Here is a 26340-nt window from a genome sequence, read left to right as displayed (position 1 = left end):
GTAGAGTCCGCTCTTCAAAGATTATCTTATTTTTTGATGGTAAGCCTCAGGCCAAAAAGAAAATAACATAGAGATAAAGAAATGAGTCAAAGAGATTTTTTTCTATATGTATAAACATTTTTAAAATCATCAAGTCTTATAAAAATTCCATATCAACATTTTAAAGATGAAAAGGTTGTTTGATTAAATGTAATAACTGGATGTGTTATATTAGTATTTTGTTTATTTGATAGATCATTTACTAAGGATGAGGCCACACTATAGATACTGTTTTAAAAGCGTGGGACACAGCTATTGAAAACTATGCATATTTTATTCTCATGCATAGTGTGACCGCATTTTTACTTTCATACGACCTATATAGCGGAATATGGGCGTCTGGATATTGTAAAAAATTGGGGTAAATGGAACTTCTGCATAAATCATTTGTGGTAGTCATTGTTCTGTTTTAAAAACGGATGTTTTTGAGTACGGAGAAATTGTAAACAAAAGGTTCCTTCTGAGAATTTTATTCGTGTTTGACTGTATCCTGGATTGGACTGCTAGGTATAATAATTTATGGTTTTATAAAATTACATTATTGAGTATGATATAAGGGGTTTCGGATAATTTGGAAACAATTTCTATCTAATTAGCCGTTAGACAGACAGTCTACAGATAGACATAAAAGTGGTCAGCGTCTAGTTATTCGAGGTATGCCTACTTAGTCCTCAGGTCATCAATGCATTTATAATTGATCATCGGGTAGAACTCGTAATCTTATATAGCGTTGATTACAGATGTTCATGGGCGGTAGTAGGCATTTAGCATCAGATGACTTATTCATTTTCTACTTCTGTATTATAAAAAAATCGTATAATGGGATTCTGAATCCCTACGATTGGATGTGGGTACTGAAGCTGGGAATTTGTTGGGGGCAATAATAATTACTTTGTAATACAATATAACATATTTTTTATTATTTTGTCCGCAGGTACTGTTCAAAGGAGTGTCAACTTTGACTACCACCTGTAATTTGTTTTTAGGTGAGCTTCTTTTATTTTCCTTTCTTTATTTTGACTGCAATACCATTCACCGCTAGCAAATTTCACTTTTACCTCTCTTTACCTGTAATAGGTATTTTCAAAACATTCCATGCAAACATAAGACATGTTAAGTTAAACGAACATAAGACATGTTCGTGAAATTTCCTACAGCCCATATTTCGACGTATGTAATTATGTACATAGAAACTTCTTTTCATACACATTAAAATAAGCCATGTGTTAACATATCCGGAGTGTACTTATATAGTTAACATTACCCAATGCGATGTGTGGTCGCGTAAAATATTTTTTAACCAAACTCTCTGATGTAGTAATAAAACTTAGCTAAGCGCCTGGGATATCCGTTTGGAGTTTATTTTTGTTTGACCGCCGGAATCTATGTTTTTATTTATATAATTTGAGTATGGCAAGTGGGAAACGATTTGAACCGGGAATGTAGGAATGAGTAGGTATTCGGTTTAGGTTTTTCATTTTTTGATACTTCATTAAAGGTTCATGTTACGAGGAACCAATGAAACATCTTTTTGCTTTCAACAGCCGTGTTAAGCGTTCTATACCCTTACCATAAGTTTTTACGTTCTTACAAATATGACTGTTTTGGTATTTGTTTACGTATTTACCCCTACAAATTCCAATCAGCGCTATAACGTAACATTAAATGTCTAAATTGACAAAATGGCGCTTTATGTTGTCTCTCTTTTTTGCGAACATGTGAGGCAGACAAAAAGACTTAGACACTTACTTATTGTTACGTTTCCTCAGTCTACTGAAGCAAACGGAACAGAATAATGGATTGAATAAACGTAACGTAAAATTATGAGATGTTTTGAATACTCATGGTAAGGGTACTGATTTGTAGACCGTAACGGAGTTTCAATATCTAGAATATTGAAAATTTTGTCATCAGATGCTCGTTTTGCTAATTCTATTCTTATTTCATTTTAGTTATTCAATGAGCTTTGAAGATAAATTTATTTATTTAGTTTGTATTATACCCAAAATTTAGACAAAGCTAAATAAAATAAAATAAAACAAATAAATAAGTACTCGTATGTTAAAATAAGTCAAGCCGTAACGGCTGTAGGGCGTAACAAAGAACAATAAATACATATACTACATATATATGTAAGTACATACACATGAAAAAAAAATAGTTCGCGCCAAACTGCTAGTCCGCTCTGAAGTTGTTGCGAGCAGGTTTAATCATACAATTTGCTATGGCGACGCGATTCATTTCTATACTCAGAGCGGACTAGCAGTTTTACGCGGACTATACCATTCGAAGTCGGATAATAAATTTAGACAATTTGCCGCCATTAATTTGATACGCTGTCGCGCATAATTCTATCCCTTTATATTATTGTTATTTATATCACTAAAATGTGTAAGTAAAAATATTGCTAAGTAACTATTATGCATATTCCCATAGATACGTTAAGAAAAGTCTGTTCTGGCAGTAAATCAGGGAAGGTCAAAATCTGGTGTACGCGGAATCGCGTCAGAATTATATTTAGAAACGAAAATCGGTTCTTAGCAAAACACTCGATCTTAGTTTACATTGTGAAAACTGCATTTATTTTCAAGGGAACTCCGCGATCGAATGTTTTAACACGATTCTGATCATTCGCCGAGTTATCCAAGTAATTTAATTAAAAAATCAAAAAGCCGACTGCACTAAAAAGGCTGAAGTAGAATTTCCAAAAACAGTGAAATAAGTGTTTCATTATTTTTATCCAGAAAGCCAAATACAAAGTTTCATAGTGGGTATCTGCTTCAAAAACAAAAGATGTGCAAATTAGAAAATAGAAAATTATGTAGTAATTTTTTATTTTGGCCTTTAACCTGGTCAATAATATTTTGACACTGTTATAAAATTAAATTAAAATACCTCGTATTAGAGTATCAAGAGCCTTAAATCTAGAATAAAGGAGCACATCACTATAATTCAGCAATAGGTGTAGTGTAGGCTGGTAACAACAATCGTATAAACAACAGTATCCTAATCTATTCCTCCTCTTGAGGACCAAATTGGGTGATGTCATATTGAATTTATCATACTTCTTAAATTATTATATATGAGCCTGTGTTTCAGAGAGTTCTTACTTTATATATCGAGGTAGGATATGTATGTAAAAATCATAGGTGGGTTTCGAAACTCGTATCTTCTGATTAAGATGCCGAATTTTAATAACTAGGCTATCACTGCTTTAACATACATAATATAAAAGAGTAAAAATAATCGTGCAAAGTAAGTATATAAGTTAAGAAAATCTTAATTACACGTTAATCTTAGGCAAACCTTTAAATTTTATTAACTTTTATAGATAGTTACATTATTTCCTTTTTTTTAATATTAACTTCTATTATCTAGACGCAAGGCTGTGCATCCACGAAATTGAATACACAAGAAATTTTCATCAGTTACAAACACTAATGACCGAACTACATAATTACGCTTGGAGTTTTTTTTAAGTCAAATCTAGATACTATCCTACTCGGTCTTGGTATGTTAGTTTTGCCTACTGTCTCCAAACAGTAAATCTATGCCAATCTTGGCGCCATTTACTCTGATACGATCAAATCAGCGTAGGTAGGTACTAGGTATTGTTGTTGGCCGTAAAATATTATCCCCATTAAGCCTGTCACTAACGAATGCATTAGTTTTCGAAAATAGCGATTATACTTCAAGATTTTATCTCTGAATTAAACTGGGGTCTAGCTAAACGTTTGTCAAAGGTGTCACATTAGGTGGTGGTTTATCACATTTTTAGTTTTCGTATGACAGGATTATTTAGCTTTGTCGAATAGAATTTTATGAACATTAATAAGTCATCCCACACCGTTGATCCAATTTTCAATTTGCTAAAGGGGTGCCGGGTTCGATCTCCGGCCAGACAGACATCTGAATGATGAATTTGGATGTCTGTATCCTTACCCCGTACCATGAGTTTTTACGTTTTGACAAATATGACTGTTTTGGTATTTGTTTACGTATTTGCCTATACAAATTCCAATCAGCGCCCCTAGCGGATTGTATCAGAACTATAGTGACAGTAACGTAACATTAAATGTCTAAATTGACAAAATGGCGCTTTATGTTTTGTCTCTCTTTTTTGCGAACATGTGAGGCAGTCAAAAAGACTTGAGTACTTATTATTGTTACGTTAACTCAGTCTACTGAAGCACACGGAACAGAATAATGGATTGAGTAAACGTCACATAAAATTGTGGGATGTTTTGAAAACTCATGGTAAGGGTACTGTTTTGGGTTTGGCACCCACGACACAGGGAATCAAAGTGGACAGTGAGTGTAGAAAACGTCTTTCTTTCTATATTGTACAGAACTTAACATTTTTTTTGTATTACATCCCTAAGATACGAACTTATCGTATGTAACATAACATGCTTCATGATCATGACCTTGCAACTATTTCGAGGTATGAAATGATAGTATCGAAAAACATACATCACTGAATCTCTTTGATATAAATTTTATGCGAGCTCATTACCGCCTTGGTCTAATTGAAGTGAACTTTTAGTGCTATCATTACTGCCTATTAATGCCTCAACTAATATAGTAAAAATCAGTTTGTCCGCGTATATTCAATCCAAGATCTTGTCTTATTTGTATCAGTGACAATTTCCTAAAATTGTTTGAAGGTCCGGGTATATAAAAAAATCTCCATAATATGTCCTCTTTCTGCATAGTTTTTAGGGTTCCGTACCCAAAGGGTAAAAACGGAACCCTATTACTAAGACTCCGCTGTCTGTCCGTCTGTCCGTCTGTCACAGGGCTCTTCCGCTTAAACCGTAACAGATAGACACTTAAAATTTTTACAATGTATTAAATTTACCGGCTACATTCGTTATTGCTGGGTTAAAAGTAGGATAGTATTTTTGGTATTCTCGTTAAACATAGTTAAGGAAAATAGTTCATTAAAAATAATATTCTATTTCGATAATCTTAACAAACCACAGTAGAGTTAGTACTAGCTGATACTATTATATAATATTAATACTGATTTTATGAAGTATTTCGGCCGTATATCTGAGTAACTAGTATTGGCTTGGCAGTGATGGTACCAATCTATCGCTAATGGTCAGTAATGCATATTTTCTGGAGTGGTTTATTTTTAGCGATATTTTTGTATCGTTGTGGAATGTTGATCCGTATATTATAGAATCCATACAGCAAATATTATGTGCTAGTGATTATTAGTATTAGGAGTAACGTAATTCAAATTTTATGTATTTTTTGGCGCCACGAAAGTAAAATTTCAATCACGTAATGACGTAAAGTCTCATATAAATATTTTGTATATTACATAAGATGGGAGTAGCAAACGAGCTAGCAGGCTACTATGGTAAGTGGAATCTGCTGGCCATGAAAATCTGTAACCAATTCTACATAAAACAGAGGTTTTAAAAGTAAAAGGCAAGGCAAACGCTTAGGTAACAAAGATTGCTGCTTCTTTTGTAAGGCAGCCAATATTTACAACCTTCCACCCAAACCCTTATTCCACCTAAAGCTTTACTGTAGAAATGGGTGTGGTGGTGGTACCTCCCCGGCCGATCCATACTAGTTCTATTACCTTTTATTTAATCAAGTTTGTCTTATGTAACACGACATGTAATGTATAAAACAGAAAATGATACGGGTAACATGACAGATTAGAATAAATAAAACGTAAGAGTCCTACTACTAGTAAGTACTCTTAGTATGAGATTTTACATTTAAAAAAAAAATACTGTTTTTGTATTTCTTTACGTATTTCCCATAAATTTACAATCAGTTCTGATACATTCCGTATACGTAAACAAATACAAAAACAGTCATTTTTATAAAAAACGTAAAAACACATACTAATGGTACCGATTGAAGCACTAACGAATGCATAATATACAGGAACGCCATCTTTAAACCTATCTCAATATATTTAGGGATGTTGTCTCGACAAATCACTACATATTTATCGACTCGCCGACAGCGTAACAGCGTGGATAAACTCGTTTAATTCGTAATTACCTGACATAAGGAGTAATTTAGTAGGAATAAATTGCTTCGCGAAGTGAGGACGGATTTGCGATGTGTGGGCAACGTTGACGAATGTTTGTCAAATTATACGAATCGGAATATCATATAACAATCCAATTAAGTTATTATTTTTGAAGTGGTCTGTTTTTACTTACGTTATAAAGTTATAACGTATATGAAGGAATAATCAAATTATTTGAAGTCAAGTGACCACTGCAGTACATCTATTTAAAATGGGACAGTAGTAATTTCGAAAATCATAAATAAGTTGGCTACGTGTAAAGACAAAAGTAGAACGTCTCTTTTAAGTAGTGATTTCTTTTATGGACCTATGTATGGCCACTGCTGCCCTTCATTGATATTGATATAAGATCCACTCAAGGTATAATAAGAGTCGTATCTGAGGGTTGCCGTAGCCTGTCTTCTCCTAACTTAGAACGTCTTGGGTATAGTATGTCTTCTTTACTACACCTATAAGACAATATAACACAAGCAGCGCTTTTTTTATAATATAGGAGTAGCGGACGAGCATGCAGTCCACCTGATGGTAAGTGGCTACTGCCGCCCATGGACATCTGTAATCAACCCCAGAGGATTGATTACAGATGTCCATGGGCAGCAGTAGGGTTAGATATTCCTACTTGAGGTCGGCCAATGATGCGCCGCTACCCCTGAGGACCTAGCTGGTACGCCTCGGAAAAGTCTGTCACTCTTACCACACCCTTCGAAACGGAATACAGCAGCGCCTAACAGTGCTGTTATTAGGTAGAAATAGGTGTGGCTTACACTGCTGTTAATAGACACAATTTGATGGCAGTGATTTCATCACAGTTGTACAATCTCTTACTTGTTTGAGAGGCCTAATCACAATTCGAAGTACGAACTAAATCGTCAAAGTATTCGACAATTGCCATCAACTGTCACACGGGGACACAAAACGTAATTCATATCACGTAACACATAGTAGCGACCGTTATGGGCCGCGGCGTGCCCAATTGAATAACGATTCCTGCGCCCGCGCAGGTCAGTAGTGATGCACTTGAGTTATCGATAAATGGAAATTTGAAGATAAAACTTGTGGTTCAAACCGTGGCAGCACTACACTAATATCTGTTTTATAACAATGTTAAGCGCTGTTGTATTTAAAGGGTAGATGACATATATAAAGGACTACTAGAACAAAGGGTTTGCAATGTATTCGTGGTCTATTTCAGGAAGGATTCTAATTGAAACAATAGTCCTACCTAAAACAATCATTAACATCATCATCTTTGACTAAAGTAAGCTAAATAATTTATTCTGTCTTACAAACTTATTAATAGGACGAATGCAACGTAATCATGTTGCTAGGATAAATCAGAAATAAAGACGTAAGACGCTGGACATGGACCAACATATCATACACTGACATTGCATCAAATAATATTGTGCTCATTTAAATCTATGCAAAGAAAATACTGGAAGAAGGAATAAATACATAATACTTATTATACCTTTACGCAAAAAACTTAACGCTTTTAGTATTTTACATATTTACATGATTAGTAAACGTATTTAATGGATATATAAATAATGGATTAAATGATTATGGTAAATTGTTTTTAAGTTACTACAATGGATGTAATAACTCGTAGCCGAATAATAATTTATGTCCATTATCAAGTAGGCCTTATACTCGTAGATTATAGTCTCGAATCAGCCATTTATAAAATATCAAATTGTATGTAAATACTGAGATCGTTAAATTGCAAAGTATCTCATAGTTTATTTATGAATGTAAATATGTTTGTTTATAATTTCAAAATAACTGCCATTTTGTAAGCCCCGAGTTTATTTGCATGATAAAAAAAAAAAAAAATGATTGTGATTTTGGTCTACTTGTCTATTTGTATGGACTAGACTTAAAAAAATACCACGTTAAATATTTAATGAAATTAACAGAACGAATAATGCCAAACATTAACAAGCGTTACAAACTGAAACGTGTAGTTGGATGTTTAATTTGGTTTGTGTAGGCTTGCAAGCGCTTCTAGCCGAATCGATGGAGTTTCGGTTTTTTATTTTCTGGCACAAATCAGAGGAAATTGCCGCAAGCGCTTACGATGCAGCATTAAATGTGTTTTCATAAAATATAAATTTACTTATTATAGCCGTAAACGATTTAATTCCACTATTCTCCGAAAACGATATTACTTGGCACGATAAAATTTCTATTTATTGATCATCATACGTTATTGGTGCCTGTATCATAGTTCTCTACACCTCATATTTATAAACTTTCTGCGAACTCTATATTAGTATATTTATCGATACTAGGAATTGTTTAGTTTGTGACGTCACTAGTAAATCTGATGCTACTTATCCATTTACAAATTGTTCGGACAATAGGTCGACTTCTAGGGGAGATTAAGGACCAAGGACTTAGGATTCCCCTATTTATTAAAGAGAAATCGGCTTACGCACGTTATTAATAATCAACTTATCGGATGTTTTACCAACAAAAGATGGACATTTGACCCTTTCATTATAATACATATTGTAAAATTTTGATCCTTTGTATGCAAATTGATATTAGCATACCGCGTTAGTCGGAAACCAACAAAATACATATTCTAATTAAAAAAATTTTAATAAGCTTTATATATTTTTGTAGTAGCATATGCTTTTCTCATTGTAGTTAGGTAACAAAAAACATTTTAGTTCATTTGTATGACCGTCAAGTCCACATTTCCAAAGGGCCTGTGGAATAAGAAAGTTTCATGAATGTATAATTAGCTTTTACTTCCGAATGTTTTAAAGGATATTTTATGGGCATCGTGAAAAAGGTGATATTTTTTTTCAAATCATATCAATAAATAATAAATAGACCCTTCATTGTGTAAGCTCATTATTCCTGAAATACTATTTTATATAATAAAAGATTGAAAAACAACTCCATTATTTATTTTCTCTGACAATCCATTCTATGAAATCTTATTCTATACAATAGAACATATACATACATATATATACTATATAATAAAGTACAATATAATCTCTTTGATGAAAATATACCCTTACAATTGACACGGGTAAAACATTTCCTAATAAATTATGATATACATATTTGTAATATATTATTATTATGTTCAAATATAATTCACAGATAAAAGCGAGTTTAACCATTAAAATAAAATGATAGTTATTTTTGTCATTTTCTTAATATATGTTCCATTTATAAAAGTTTAAATGCAATACAAGGCGATAATAGGCGAAGTGGGCGAAGTGGGGAGATACCCTCAGGAAGTTTCCAATATTTATCCGTTTAGTGTAAAGTTTTTTTGCCCAATAAAGCCAAATAACAATGCTTTATGTCATTTTGAATAGGGTATTAACGTTATAATGTGGGTTTTTGCGTTATTTTGTAATGTGGGAATATGTTTTAGTGTGATATAGGGGTGTATTTAGTTGAGTACAAAGATCGTATTATTGCTATTGTGTTAACTGTTACATTAACTATAAGAAAAAATTAAATTGCTATAAAATATTTTATAAACGCAACTAAACTGTTACATCACCATAAAAGTGTAGTAAATATGAATTTCGGTTTCTCATACTAAGATTCGGTTTCTCATAAAAGCAGTGATACTAGGCTATAGGTTAAGAAACTCGGCCTCTCGATCGAAGGGTCCGAGGTTCAAATCGCACCTCTGATTTTTCAAAATTATGTGCGTATTAGAAATTAATTATCACTTGCTAAAAACGGTGAAGGAAACCTGCATACCTGGGAGATTTATATAAAAAAAATCTTAAAGGTATGTGAAGTCTACCAATACGCACTTGGCCAGCGCGGTGGACTATGGCCTAATCGTTCTCATTATGAGAGGAGACCCGTGCCCAGCAGTGGGACAGTAATGGGTTGATGATGATACTAAGATTCCTAAATACGTTGAACATAGCTCGGATTTATTCATGTTTTGTGCGTATTAGAAATTGATTACTGTAATTATGTTTTCATAATGAAGAAATACACTATGAGTTAATAAGCTATTTACATTACACTTAGGAGTTCTATAAAAAGTTGTGGTTGAGCTGTAAATAACTATTAATAACAGTAACTGCAAATAACTATTAATCAGTACTTGGCCAGTATGGTGGACTATTACCTAAACCTTACTTATTCTTCATTATTTTTATATATACCGAAACAATAAGTTGACGGTGATAATGAAGACGAGTTTTGAACTAGAAACTGTAACATTTTTGTTATAATATAGAAATAAATAGTGCTGGAGATATTACAGTAGAACCATTACAATCTTATATTTTAGTTTTAGCGAAGAAAAATAGCGGCTATCAATCTATTGGCAATCTATCCGCGTTCGCTATCTATCCGACAATCTAATTCTGTGTACGTACGCGATCGGTCAAATCTTTAACGCAACGTGCTATTTCTGTAGATTGTGTACACCGGTCCGTGCTGCGTTTACTTCGTAGTGTATACTGGAGCGAGTACTAAGACGATATGAGTTAGTAAGATATGACATGCTTGATTGAACTTGTAAATGTTTTCCGAATAAGTGTTATCTGACTATTAATTTTTAAATAAATATAGTTGTCGAAATATAACTGTAACTTAAATGGTTCACATCTTTGAATTGGATATTTGATACTTTATTTTTCAGTCATCCACCCCTTAAGCCCTTACCATCCCACGAATAGGTACATTCTCGTCTCAAAATCTAATGGTTAAGGTATTTAATTTGTGTTAAGTGTTACTTGTGAGGAAATACATAATATATTTACATATGTTAAATAGAGAAACAGAAAATTGGGAAGCCCATCCTTATCCTATCAACCGTTCTTTATATAGTCAGTGTATTAACTATTACAGGCTATTACATAATCCCTGCTTTAGTGGAGCTTTGAGAATGATATTCCATCAGACGAGTTTACTCGTATGAGTAAATGCTCCTTACCGCTGGTTTCTGTCCGTCGGTGCGCTCTGCAAAATCTTAGCCCAAATAGAAACAAGCCAGAATTATGACCCGATAATGGCGGATAGGTACTGATTTTTCAAACCGACATTGTGTATAGGAAGTTTTATAGTGTAAACGTACAGGTAGGTAATAAAGGTTAATGATCGTCGTTGTTTAGTCAAATTAGTTTCAAGGGCTTCGAATATTTTTTAGTCTTAAGTCTTATAAATTTGGAATATTTTGATAGGATGTTTTACTAAATACGGAGTACGTTTCAAAAATTCGCATGTATTAAACGTGTTGAAGGTGCTCTACAGTGCCTCGCCAGTCAAATTACCTACAGTGTAACAAAGTAGTAGAAGCGTGTAGTCCAGCTGATGTTATATTAATACTTAAGGTTATGGACACCTGTAACTACTCGAAATGAGACAGTAGGCTTGTTCTTGTAACTCTAAAACGTCTAGAATTTCTATTTTTGCGTCATCACACTCTATAAACAAGAACACAGCTGCTTTTATGGTGCGGTATGGCGCGTCACCACACCGGTATGGCATGGAATCAGTTCCAGGTTCTATCCCCGGCTAGAAATAAATGGTGAAAAAGATTTCTGTTCTGGACATGTTGTGTATTGGTCTTTGTGGTTACCCATGGCACATGAATAATCCTTTCGTGAGGCTATAAGCGTAGAAAGCTTTATTTATTATACTTAATACAGGAATATATGTATCGATGGTCGCAAATAAACCATAAGAATGTACATCTTACGTTTTATTTTTACCACACTTCGTATGCCTAAATTGACAAAGAAATACAACATTCAATGTAAGCTCCTTTCAAGAAGTCATGAACAATATTCGTACAACCAGACCATTCCCAGCAAGCAATAAATAATGATTGTTTGGGGTGAGTAATCGCTAATTTCGTAGAAAACAACGAATTATTCACAACAGCCCAAAACGTTTTATGTAGTTATATTATTACGTTTGAAATAATAAGATGAAGTAGTTTTGCGAAGATCCAATATTAGGTAGCTAATAATTTAATCTTTGTGCATTCTACAATCATGTTTGTGACGTCAGAATTTACTAATAGTCATGGGAGTACGCGAGCTAAGTACGAGCGACAGCTCATGCCGATGGGCTTCGCCGACTATAAGCGACAATTGTTGCTGACTGTTGCCGTCTGTCGTCAGTGATCGAGAACCAACTCGAGTCAAGACGTCAAGAGGTATTAGACAACGATCGTGGTCGACTATTGCGGCCTGGGGGGTTGCTACCATCTCTTAAAACAATATTATTTTAATCATACTTTTCCTTTTTTTGCACGAAATTTAACTTTTTAAGCAAAATATGACAATTTTAGTTGCTTTTATACAATGGATAAGCGAAAAATGAATAAGGGTTTAAGTTTGTTTAACTGTGTATGACGGAATATTTTACTGTTTTAAGTAGGAAATAAAACTTTACTGAACTATGACGGTTTTTGATGGTGGTAGGCCCCCTGTTGTTCGCGGCAGCCGCCGACTACCGCCGCCAGTCGTCAGCAACTACGAGCGATATTCAGCTGTTGATGAACTGCTGTGTATTAACTCGTGTGTTTTGAAGGTGGTAGAACCCTTTGTGGTTCGGCGGCACCACCGCCACACCTATTTCTACCTAATAACAGCAGTGTTAGGCGCTGCTGTGTTCCGGTTTGAAGGGTGTGGTAAGGGAGACAGACTTTTCCGGGGCGTTCCAGCTTAGTCCTCAGGGGTAGCGGCGCATCTGTGGCCAACCTTAGGTAGGAATATCTAATCCTATCTGGGGTTGATTGAAGATGTCCATGGGTGGCAGTAGCCACTTACCATCAGGTGGACTGCATGCTCGTCTGCTACTCCTATATTATAAAAAAAAAACTCACTCTCGCTCGTATCTTAGCTGACCTTTACTTGTATTTTAGCTCACTTTCGCTCGTGTGTTACCACCCTAAGTGTTAACTACAGAAGCTAATTTCATTTCGTTGTACTAGAGTTCCCACTTATTAAAACGACGTATTCTTATCACAAGACGTTTTATTTCTTCTGGGGCAATGTGGTTCAGGCCCTTAGGCTGTTAGGCCCTTGACTTTCGATTTAAGTAACTGAACATACGTCATACTTGTAAATTGTAAAGTTATTTTAAAAGCTTGTTTGTCACGATGATAATTAAAATAATATACACAGATACTTAACAATGACATTGTTTCCAAACGTTATTTTCTGTAGAGTATAAACGGCGATAGAAACTCCATAGCATAATATGATAATTATAATAGGTACCATTTATTATAAACCAGGTAGATCTAGTGTGACATGAGCATTATGGAACTTTTGAGACACTGAATTAGGAAAGTGAAATAAATTGTTCGACCGGGGAGATATTATCCACACCAATTGCTAGCGTGAAGCTGGCTAACTTACACATAACCATCTTAGCTCTAAGGAGTGGCAATGCATTAGGCATCTGTGATCGGATTTAGGTAGAGTCCCTGTTCTATATGGAGTTACTTATAGATTTTTTTATAATATAGGAGTAGCAGACGAGCTTGCAGTCCACTCGATGGTAAATGGCTACTGCCGCCTATCCCCAGATAAGATTAGATTTCTACCTGAGGTTGGCCACAGATGCATCGCTACCCCTGAGGTCTAAGCTGGAAGACAGAAATAGATGTGGCGGTGGTGCCGCCGGCGTCGAACCACAAAGGGTTCTACCACCTTCCAATGTTGATAGGCGGCAGTGACTACTTATCATCAGGTGGACTGCATATTCGTCTACACTTCCAATCTTCTAAATGAGACATAAGTAAATTAATGTACCATAATTCAGCGTTGCAAATCAAGTGACGTCTCCATTCCCTAAATAGCTTAATTAATGCAGAAATTATAGTCAGTAGCGTCTGTAGAATGACCCATGTGTGCTTACCACTTCAAGCCTAATCCTTTACAAGCGATGTATTAAAAATAAATCAATCTCGTCTGTCTTGTTGTCCCATTTTATAGATGAATGCGTGTTATTTATGTCCTGCGTGGGATCTCGTACATGAAAAGTTACATACAGCTACAAGTAATGTAATAATGTTTGTTTAGTATGTTTTACGATACATTATTTTCGTGTTTTTAGTATCGTTGTGGTTTTTCAAGATTTATTATTTTTGTTTTAGAATGTCGTTGAGAGGTTTATTTTAAAATAACACCTGCTTTATACCTATGGTTTTACGTAAAGTAAAATAAAACTGCACATGAATTGAAATTATGGGTTTTAATATTAACATTATTTAATCCACATTCCCATGTAGTAAGAAAGAAAATAATTTATTCGGCAAAAAATATACAATAAACATAAATAGAAAATTGCATACAAAAAAATATTATAATTTTTTTCTGACCGAAAATGTGTCCACTTAGCTTTAATGTTTCAGCTTTAATGTTTTTTAGGAAATTAAGCAGCAAATACCATAAAATGTAGGTAAAGGTAGGTTGTCTTGATACTTGAACAAATATTAAATTTTGCATTTAAAGACATCTAATTAGTAGATTTATTAAAAAAAATATTTAATGTACTACAGATAAACAATAGCAGAGATATATTTTTTTTTTACGAAAAATGGCTTAATGGTAAATTTTCCCATCAACAAATTCAGGTAGGAAAAATTGACAAATGTCGAACTTGGCAGGCAAACATTGGTTAAAAATGATTACAACAAATATACCATCATATTTCAATCAACATAATTTAAGCGCGTTTAAACCAGAATATTCTCGACGTATCGAGAAAATGACATTTCGCCGACGAATCGCGTTTCGACAACTTATAGCACAAAATAATACAGATGGAGTATACTGAAGCGATCTTTGTTTAAGCTACGGGCTACGAGGGAAGGTGCGGCGGAAGTGACGCGCACGTGCGCTCACCCACAGGATGTTTCCAACTTCGAATGCTTTGACGAAGTTGCCGTGATAGAACGAAATTATTGTATTCTTCATTCGTCGATGAAATGTCTTGGATTCACATGCTTTGGACGAATTAGCTGCGATAGATCGAAATTATTGTATTTTTAATTTGCCAATATAAGGTCTTGGATTCGAATGCTTCGGACGAACTTGCCGTGATAAAAAGATTTTTTTGCATTTTTATTCGTCAATGTAATTTTTTTTTTATAATATAAGAGTAGCAGACGAGCATGCAGTCCACCTGATGGTAAGTGGCTACTGCCACCCATGGACATCTGTAATCAACCCCAGATAGGATTAGATATTCCTACCTGAGGTCGGCCACAGATGAGCCGCTACCACTGAGGACTAAGCTGGAACGCCTCGGAAAAGTCTGTCTCCCTTACCACACCCTTCAAGCCGGAACACAGCAGCGCCTAACACTGCTGTTCTTAGGTAGAAATAGGTGTGGCGGTGGTGCCGCCGGAGTCGAACCACAAAAGGTTCTACCACCTTCTTTTACATTGTAATTGTCTTGAATTCGAATGTTTTAGACGAATTTGCCGTGACACGACGAAATTATTGTATTCTTCCTTCGTACGTAATTGTATCCTTCACTGTAGTGTCCTTACGTGAGTGTACATTGGTTTCAAATCCAGATCTAAGTATTTTTTTTCAAATATTCAATGGCAATCGGCCACTCTTTTAAACTTCTTCAATCATCTCTAAACATAGGGTTGGAGTCTTACAGAAAAAAACTGTCTGTCTCGCTGGCTGCCCTCAAAGATATTGTTAGGATGCGTCATAATTACAATATTTTCTTCGTTGCCACATATTTCATACCAGAACACTGCAGCGCTGAACAGGGTTGTGGCGACGTCACTACAATATAAACATAAAGAGATGTACTCTCATTGAATATATGAATATAATATGCAGTTTAATGACCAGTTGTCAAGTGTTAAGCCCTCAACACGTGCACGTATCGCACGCGTCTGTCAAATCATTTGCGGTCGTGCCAATGTTTATTATCTCGTGTAATGCGGTTGCTTCTACTAATGCGGTAAGCATTTATTCGGTTGCGGTTAAATCGAATGCAGCTATAATTGACTGTTTATTTTGGTGCACTAGTTCCGAATCGCACGTTCCGTTAAACGTTTGTTGAATACAAACAATGAAACAAACGTTTAAGACCACAATCGGTGGCTAGAATGAGTAAGGACATTGAACTAGTTTTTTTTTGCAAATTATATTAAAACCTATTATGAAAGTGTATGTAAGTGGGTAATGGTTAAGTTTGTTAATACATAAATGCTTAAATACTATTTGAAGTGATACTAAAGCATACAATTTTTGTTTTTTTATTTTCAATAGACGTATTATATTATATTACGCGTATTATATTATACTATTAGTAATCATACCTGCTATTGCTGGATTGATAAATATTTAAGAGTTAAAAGTATAAAGGATTATAAAGGAGTTATTAAATATACCTATAAAATAAATTAAAATTGAATAAAAAAATACATTTATTCAAAATAACGAAGTATTTAGAATTCTTAAAGTTTGTGATCACTCTGTACATGAACGTAAAACACTGTTTACTAATATTCACGTAAAAACCGCGGCACACGCCATCTGGTGTCGGCGGCGACGTATTATATAACTGTTTATGTTTTACTAAAACATACATCTTAACATAACGCCGATCATGGTATTACTTACAATAACGGTTCAACTGTTTAGTTCTTTTTATAAAATATAACTTTTAATTATAACTAATTTACAATATAGGTACTGTTGAAAATAAGCAAATATTATAATTTTCATTTTTGTAAAAAAATAGTAGTAATCTACGATGATCGAAAAAGTATCATCGTAGGTTACGAAACTCTTTGGTGTGTTCTTATTCTTTGGTTTTTCTTCTTGTCAAATAATTAAAGAAATAAAGATGTGTCTAAGAAAATAAGATTTTAATATTTAAAGTATTTCAAGATCCTATATTTTAACAGGTGCGATTAAATTAAACCTAAACTAAATTAAAAAAGCAAATGTTGTAATAAACTGAAGTAAATAAGACAAAATTTTTCTTAATTCAATAGTAAATATAAGTCAGCATAATATAGCAAAAATATAGAGCTTAATATTTTTATAATGGTGTTTCTAAGCTTCAGAAATAATTTCTGAGCATTTGTTCTCATCTATGTGACAATATGAATTGAGCATGACCAACTGGATACTATGCTTATTGATAGTGTATGTCTGTAAAATTAATTGAAACTTTACTGCTGAGTACGGGTAAGGAACCCGTACTCAGAATCCGAAGAGGAAACTCCTCAACTTTGAGACCATTTTAGAGAACGTTCATTTCTGTAGATTTTCTTAACACGTTTAAACTTTACCATGTGTAAAGAACTTTTTAAAGTATGAAAGCAAAGTCTGTCATTGTCAATTTATAAATTATTTATATACCGACGATTAAATTATTGTCGTGTTAAGAATAAATCACCCGAAACAAACCGTTGAAAGGTCTATTTCAGTACGAGGGTGTAACAATAAAAAGTAATCTAACCCTCAAACTGCTTGATGTATCCATTTTTAAATATGGCTGCCAACCCTTCACCATGATATACGACCTACAGGCACGTGTTATATGGTTTAATGAAAACTAACATTAAACAGAGTTAGCCGTTAAAAAACTTTCTGACGTGTCTTTTATATGACTAATCTATTTATATTTATGAAGCGTCGTAAAACTCATAAAGTTGCATCTATTTGTGTTTGGTGTTTCTCAGGGGGTTTTATTAGCGCCTCTTGTAATCAACGTCATCATGATATTAAGAAGATGCATGAAACTCGTAAGGTTGAAAAGGAACTATTAGCTGTTAAGAATTAGATACATCCTGAAACGAATGACTAAAATTTTATGGTACATTAAAATTCGTTTCGGTTGTCCTTTTCTTGTCTGTGTCAATTAAAATTCATCGCAAGAAATTAGAATGAAATAAAGTTTTATTTTGAGTTCAACGGCTGCTAGGTGTGGCGGTGTTCTACCGACTTAAAAGTAATCATATATTACTGTTTATACTGATATTTTAAAGTAATTTGCACAAAATTAAAAAAGTAGAGTCAAAGCCAAGCGCTAACAGAAATGTTCAATTACTCTTAAACAAAGTACATAATAATATGATGGGTACATCCAAGCCTAATTTCGATATTCATTCACATATTTAAGTTGACATACAAAAGGTCGACAAGAAAGTTATAATTCTATACCATATTTATTAAAAATCTGTAGCTGGTAATTTACCTAGATTTAAAACCATACGATATAGTTTATGGAAAGTAAAAAACATGTCGGTCATAAACAAAACTCCAGATGCCCAGTGTAGAAAATTATTGAGGAAACTAAATGAGGTCTGAGAAAAAGTGAGACATAAAGAAAGGAAGAAATTATGAAACATTAAATTTTCAACTAAATGTAAGTCTTAACTATAGTAAAATGATAGTTATGTTAAAGATAAAACTTTTAGTAGTTCGATTGTAAGGTAACCACAATAATCTGCAGTAATTTTAATCAAGAATAATTTGCTACATCATATTTTGAGGATTTCGGAATAAATCATAATTATTATGCAGTATGTTCGCCTTGTAGTTATTTGTCGAAATTGGTAAATTAAGAAATATTTAAAAGGGGTTCCATATACGTATACTAGTATACTAGTCGTTAGGTATTAGCCCTGAAAAGCTTCTCTTTCCCTTCCTGTGAATTTTGAATGGGTTACCTCGTACTTTAGACTTTTCGCACTGTAAATTTATTAATAGATTGATTTTATTAAACATCCCTCCAACAAATGGCTGTTGCCTGTTCTTCCACATAAAATAATTTTATATTAAAAGTAATTAAAATATTTGTCACCTCATCTCCGGATGTCATGAGCGTGAGGGCCCGAAAGCACAATAATGAAAATTCCTTCATTAAACGAACATGACACCGAGATTATTTATAATATCAACCCCTTCTCACCGTTCACCGGTGAATCAAATCTCCAGTTATTTTATATGCTTGTTTATTTTAATGTTTAATTTTATACGGTGCCAACGACCTCGGCATTCGGCCGAGTACCAACTGATCGAGCGAGAAAATTATATCTAAAATTACTCAATGCATAAAATGCATTAAAAATTTCCTCGGCCCAGCTAATGCGGACTTCTTTAAATCTGTCGTTTTTATAGCGAAACCCACTTACAAATTCGATCTTAATGACAATACATTAAAGCCGTAAATTAATCGACGGACGTCGTCAACAACTGATGGTTTTACGGCCAACGTATACTTTGATGAAAATAAATTTGCCATTAGGAAAGATTTTTCTATATTTTCCATTAAACAACTAAATTTTTGTATGAATAAAAATGTAACAATAACCCTTCCTTGGCAGTCGGGTAATAAGCGAATGGTAAAAATATTTACATTCATTAGTGTAGGTATTAGTAAACTACTAACAATCTGCTTTTAGTCAGCGTGCTGGCCTAAAGTCTAAATCATTCTCACTCTGAGACAAGATCGAAGCCCAGCAATGGAACAGTTGACAGCCGCTCATGTAACTTCACACCAGGATTTCATTTATCTCGATTGCCATAGATATAGACATACATAATGGCCCAGATGTAACACATTTATCGATCATATAAATATTAGCCATGCTAAGGTTTGGAAACAGGATCCTGGCAGACCAGTATAGTGGCCATTCTGCTGTGCAGCTCATCTTCTATCTTACTTTTATTACTTTTAACAATGTTTCCGTCTTAAAAATTGGCCAAGCAGAAGAGAATAATTTATTTCAAATTCTCAAGCGGGCAGTAAAGGGAATACATTTTGACATTTATTACTTTTCATGCACCCTGTATATTAAAGGAACAGCTTTGCATTGCAACGCTATGCATTACGTATTAGATTTTATTGCCCATGTATGTAAGTAGGTCTATTTTCGGAAATTGTTACAGATGTTCCGCTGGAAAGTTGTTTCAACAAACATTTAATAAGCGCGTGTCAAATATTTGAGACGAAAAATACAAGTTTATATGAGTTCAGTACAAAAATAAATGTCCTACTTAGTTTGCTGAATCATTTGCGAATTTCATTTTAATGTTCGTAATACATATTTTGTTAAAGTGTTAGTATATGATTAATGAGTATTAGCGGTAATAAAATTTTATTTTACTATTTTATAATATTTGTAAATAAATTCGCATGTTTACATTTTCTTGTAGATCTGGATTTAAAATATATTTTATCTGTGCAATAAATGTCCACTAATCAGTTTTGGGATCATGGATTTGTGCTAGATCGAAATAAAAAGAAAAAAACGGAATTCCACAGATTAAAATAATTTTATGTTATGAAACCATAAACAACATTCATCGATAGGAATAAATGAAATGGCCGTCTCTCAGTAGTCTCAAAATATATTTTTTTATTTATACAATATGTTTAAAATATGTTCTGTCTCTTCGATAGGATATCTGTCTGTAGATATAATTTTGAAAAGTACTCATCCGAATTTTATTGTCAAAAATATACTTACTGGTAAATATGTAATATAACTATTCCGAGTTTAGTGATTTTATGTTAATTATCAATATGAGTTCGAAACTCGATAATTGCAATCTTGATGGATTGATTACTTTGAGACAACTGTGATTTGTGTACTTTTGTACTTACTTGATATTTCTCCACGATTCAGCTTTCGAGATCTAAACACGACTTTACAGAACTGAAAGTATAGAATTTCAAAACTTTATTTCATTGTTCCAGAAACTAATGGATCCCAATAAGAGGAGTTGAGTCGTGAAACATGACGCGCGCCGTTGCGTTTTGGCGCGAAATGCCAATCGCTGTCACATTGGTACTTGTTTTGGCGAGCGTTGCTTCAGCCAGAGACAATGCGTTCAGAGACATTGTTTTGGGTAAGTTTTTTTTCTTTAAAATTTAATATTAAATGCTATGGAAACCAAATAATCATTGCAACATTAATCAAATATGGTTAATTGACTATCTAGAGACTATATCACTGTCTTCTGAATCTCACTAGAAGATTTGTAAGACAAGAAGTAATATTTATGTATTTTTTTTATAACGTCATACAGTACCTATTCCATGTTCCAGAATTCCTTTAAGATGCGACCTAAAAACATACACACTTGACGGGTTCAAAAAGCTAACACATAGATTTTTTATCAAAAACTGCCAAAAAATACCGGAAATATCCTATCATGGACATGCATAGACCTTCGTAAAGGCAAAATGCATACAGATAACAGACACAAAGCGTACCCTGCAAAAACATGTTAAGTACCTACATTAAAATGAAGTTTTTTTTTTCAATTTCTTATTCAAAGAAGGACGTATTTAAGTACATATAATCTAAAATATTTTCAAATCATGTACCGGACGTATTTGTAAATTGAAGTCTGACTGAGGAAGTCCTTCATTCTTCTAAGTATGCAGACATTGCTAAATTTGAGTATTAGGACATCAAAATCCTATATCCTAAACCTAACAATGGGCCACCACACTCCTTGAATTTTTATTGTCCATATAAATTGGAAATAACTAATTATGTATTCCTATTCCATCGTTCCTTGATATATTAACAAAAATCTTTGAAGCGATGCGGAGAATTTAAAGTCTAATGGACCGTGTAACGCATACAAATGAAATATATGATAAGATTGGATAAGCATTATTTTTGGCAATCGGAAAAGCGTATTGTCAATTTGCAAGTTGCCGATATGTATGTACAATGACCAATTAGGAGTCTATAAAAATAACACTTCCGTTCCTAATATATTTTTACCGTTCCTACGCATAAGAAATTGTCCTTTGTCTTCTAGCGCCCGTTAGTAATAATCAGTTTTAACCAAATTTTGCCTACCCATGTTCCAAATGTTACAAAATTTCGAACATTGTTAGGCAGAAATTGGTTAAGTTTGATTATTATTAACAGGCGTAGATAGCCCATAGTTATAGTTAAATGTATTAGGTATCCACCAAATAATACGAAGTAAATAAATAAACGTGTATCTATTACAAAGAATGATGGACAGTCCAATGATGTGCAAATATGACGCTAACTTCAAAAAGTTCCACCCCCTTTCAAATAGACACTATATACACTACATACCAAGAAAAAAGTATACTAACAGAAAGTCAGATATATATTAACTATACAAGAAAAGATCTTTAGAGTCCACTAACATTAATGTCGACAATAATACATGTTATTATGTATAAATTATATGTATTTTTAAACAACACAGCTGTGTCAAGATCCTAACAGGAATAAACGTAGGCGGGATATCTCCTTATTACTTTATTACAATTCAATGATTCACAGCACTTATCACTATCGTTGTTACTACATTTTTTATTGTTCGTATCTACCTTATAAGTAATGAACCAATCTTTGCCTAACAAACTTCAAAATTTGACAATGATTGCCTAGAAAAATTGTCAACAATTTCAAATGTTGATAAAGGTAACATTTATTTTATATAAAGGTAACATATATTAACAGGCGTCAATTGTGTTGTTAATCTTATATATAAAATTCTCGTGTCACAATGTTAATTACCGTACTCCTCCGTGCCGAAACGGCTCTACCTATTTTCACCAAATTTTATGTGCATATTCAGTCTGAGTGATAAGTGATAAGGGTGGTTGACCCTTAACATTTTTTTATTTATATGGCAACACAACGTTTGCCGGGTCAGCTAGTGTTGTTATATAACTTAAGGCTTGTGTACGAATTGAAACAAATCATGTTTCTATCAGACTTAATAGTTTAATTATTAGGGTTCCTAGATATTTATCTTTTCATATCTCGTGTAATATTAATAATAATAAATCGTAACAATTTAATAATATAATATTACGCGTTAATAGTCTGGTATGTTATCTGCTAGGTGTAATAATTAATATAATATTGACAATAACAGCGTTGTATATGAACTTTGGTTACACAATGGTGATATTTATTATTGCACTTGTTTAAATTAATTATCGTCCCACTTACACTGTTATTATTATGATTATGACTGTACAATTATTATAACAAGTATTACACATTTGTTTGCTATTAATAGGCTAGACAATTACTATATAAAACACAACAAAACAAAATTATATAAAGCAAAACAAAACAAAACTTGACTGCTTAAATATATATCATATGTCTCTCCCGAAATTTAGACGAACCCAACGACATCTCATATATTAAAAACTATCAAGCTGTTTATAGAATAGTATATAGAATACATACATACATACATGCACTCGGAAAACCCATTACCCTCCGTAGTCAGGTAAAAAGAAAACGAGCTTACAGTCCACCTTATGTTGTGTGGTCCTTATTAATCATGGACATCTGTAAAAAAAAAAAGACTGACCAAAGGCCGATCGTAGATGTATTACTAGCCCTGAGGACTACATTGGAACGGCATATATTGGTATCATATTCTGCTTGTGCGTGTAAACCAGATAATTATTTGTTTAAAGAGTCAATTAAGTAAATTGATAATTAGTTGAAAACCGAAGTTTAGTAATAACTGTCAGCGTTGAAATAGGATATATAGTAGGTACATAAAAATAATTTGTTTTAAGAAAGTACTCTTAATGATTTTCCGGATCATTTACCGTACCAAAATTCGAAAATATTCAGGCACCCCAAAACTAATATGAATCTCAGCGGAAAACATTATTACTTCACGGGCAAATCGATTGTTGGTTCCAACCCTCTCATTTGGTCCTCATTACCCGCCGGATGTCAAGACAATTATAATAATGACCACTCTAATTAGACCCTTTGCTTTCTTTTCAACTCCTCACCTCCAAATAACTTTGGTGCTTCCTACGGTGGGGACAGTTCTACGGTCATTGGTCGTGAGTGGCCAAGACGTCGTATTTAATTATTCATGTGTCGTGTACACCAATCAGCTCCGCTTATGTTAATTCGCTTCTTCTACGTAATAAAATAATAAGACATTGTCTGCTGTCTTAGACTTGTCTGTTTCTGGTTATGTCTGGTGTTGCGAAATATTTAGTATTTAAATGAATTCTTACTATCCATATAGTATAAGAGTGGCCAAAGATTTAGTATTACTCTATACGTATAGTTTACAGGGTAAAGACACCTGTACCTGTCCGTAATTCATATTCCATGAAGAAGTATCTCTGTACTGTTTTAGGAAGTGCCCGGGTTATCTAGCTCTTATCATACTACTGCTTTGCAGCAAATAATCAATAGGTATTATGGCTCATTCAGCGTCCCTTGTATTTAGGATATTGTTCTACTTGGACATGAATTGAATTTTTACATATAGTGCAGTAGCAGTTCCTTATTTAATCCGACAAATTCACCTACATATTTAAGAAAAGTATAATATTAAAGTTAAATAATTGTGTGGTTCTTAATTTTTTGCTCCGTAAAGAAATATCACGATTTTATTATATGTAAAGATTGACAGCTGAGTCGCTATCACGTTTTACGAGAGCTCGACAAATACTCTCTTTATCTGAAGAAATGTAAACATTTACATTGATGACATTCTGCGATCGTCGACCGGAGTGTTTACCCCAATTTGGTCCTAAACAAACAATCATCTTGAATGCATTCCGATAAAGATTTATGATGGAATAAAAATGCATATGTTTCGATAGGGATCTTAAAGAAATATGTGTCGAGAGCGTTAAGAAAACGGAAAGATCGGATAATGGCGCCAAGAATCTGTCTAAACATGATAAGGAAGTTGCAAAGATACGTTGGGACTTCCAATTTCCTCTAAATTGAATTTCTTAGTTTTCTGAAATATGTTTCTATTTTTATATCTTAAATGTAAACATGCTCTCTTTCTCTCAAATACTTGATGTTAGCTTGTCGAAGATCATTTCGGTAAAATAAAAGTGGTACTCACGTGACACACATTTCTACGGTCTTACGTGCGAATCTAGAGACGGCATATTTTTCGCAGTCATGTGCGTCTTATAAATAGTGCTTACATATCCGTAGAAACATAATTATCTCAACATCAAAGACAGACAAAACCGTCTTCAACAATGTAGTAGTAATATAACCTCATTAATTCTGCAACCTTCATACTAGGAATAATAATAAGAAGTGAGATGAAATAAACTTATTATTATTTAGCTATTTATAAATCTGTTAGTAGATGGACAGAAAATAATCAATGATTCTAAATAGGCGGTAAAAGTTACTTAAAAATGTAACAAATATAATCAAGAATATGAAAGAATCAATTAATCTTTTTCAAATAACCGCCATTTAAATTACATATATTCCTTATTTACTCCACAATACACAAGACTTACTGAATAAATTAAAGCTTTTGTATCGTGCCTTTAATTTTTCAATGTCGTCGGTTAATGGAATAAGCAAACGTGATATACACTGTCGTTGCATGACAATAGGCTGAAAGTTATGAACTTATGCGACGTATGTTGCATATGCGTGCAAGTAATGCTTGTCCGTCACACCACGGTTAGGGAAACTACAGACTACTAAGGACTACTAAGGAAGGTTATTTTTCACTTTCGAATTAAAGTGAAGGTAGCAACAGCTTGCATATATAATGACAAAAAGAGAACCTATAAAGTGTTCATAGGAATTGTTGATCCTGACTATCTAAGATCAATCATAGATGATAAGTCATAAATTCAAGTTCACATGCTTTTGCACTACGACACTTTTCATACCAAACACTTTACACTTTTAAAAGGCTGTAAACTGTTACTTTACACCGCAGCTTAACACAAAATAGCAATAGTAGTAGGAATCGTTGGAATTAAAACACGAAGATAACTACCACCATTCCAAAAGCTTCATCAAAAAAATATTCCATATTTCCGAAAACATCGTTTGTTTTAAATTTGCTGATAGTAAAACAACACCCTTAGAGATATTAAAAGTAATCTTAATCCTATTGTGAGAGAGTTTTCGCATTTGTTGAATACAAATGTGAATATCAGAGTTTCCAAGGCTGCGTAAGGACGTCACGACTGGGGAATAATCACGATTTTCCCAGCATATTGCACATGCAACTAACGTCCTGATGCGAGATATGATGTATTCTGTTAGGATGCACGTTTGTGTCTTGGGCTAAAGAGCGCCGACTTCCGTCGCGTATTGGTATTCAATATTCTAGTCGAATGAAGACTTTCGTTTCGTTCTGTTTAGTTTTTCTTCGCGATTTCTAGTTCTCTGTTTTATGTTACAACTCTTTTTTCTTCTTTGACTGAAAGTATAGATTTATTTTGTTTATATTATTTTGTCA

At 33.6% G+C, this 26340-nt stretch overlaps 1 protein-coding gene across 3 annotated transcripts in view; it reads left to right on the top strand.

Annotated features, from left to right (window-relative positions):
• Nucleotides 1–26340, top strand: part of Btl (fibroblast growth factor receptor) — an 88048-nt gene that overhangs the window by 19959 nt on the left and 41749 nt on the right. For 2 of the 3 annotated variants that reach the window (XM_073077444.1, XM_073077447.1), the window contains exons 2-3: nt 974–1025; nt 20807–20958. In XM_073077444.1, the coding sequence (XP_072933545.1) occupies nt 20847–20958 (112 nt within the window). In that variant the 5' untranslated portion in view covers nt 974–1025; nt 20807–20846. The remainder of the gene's footprint in view (nt 1–973; nt 1026–20806; nt 20959–26340) is intronic. The other variant, XM_073077445.1, reaches the window with a different exon arrangement.

This window comes from Epargyreus clarus, unplaced genomic scaffold (assembly GCF_041222505.1).
Source record: "Epargyreus clarus isolate Ecla_fem2 unplaced genomic scaffold, WU_Ecla_fem_2.2 ptg000010l, whole genome shotgun sequence".
In the NCBI taxonomy this organism is placed as follows: domain Eukaryota; kingdom Metazoa; phylum Arthropoda; class Insecta; order Lepidoptera; family Hesperiidae; genus Epargyreus; species Epargyreus clarus.
The sequence above is the reverse complement of the archived record's forward strand: the minus strand, read 5'-3'. Positions and strand labels throughout refer to the sequence as shown.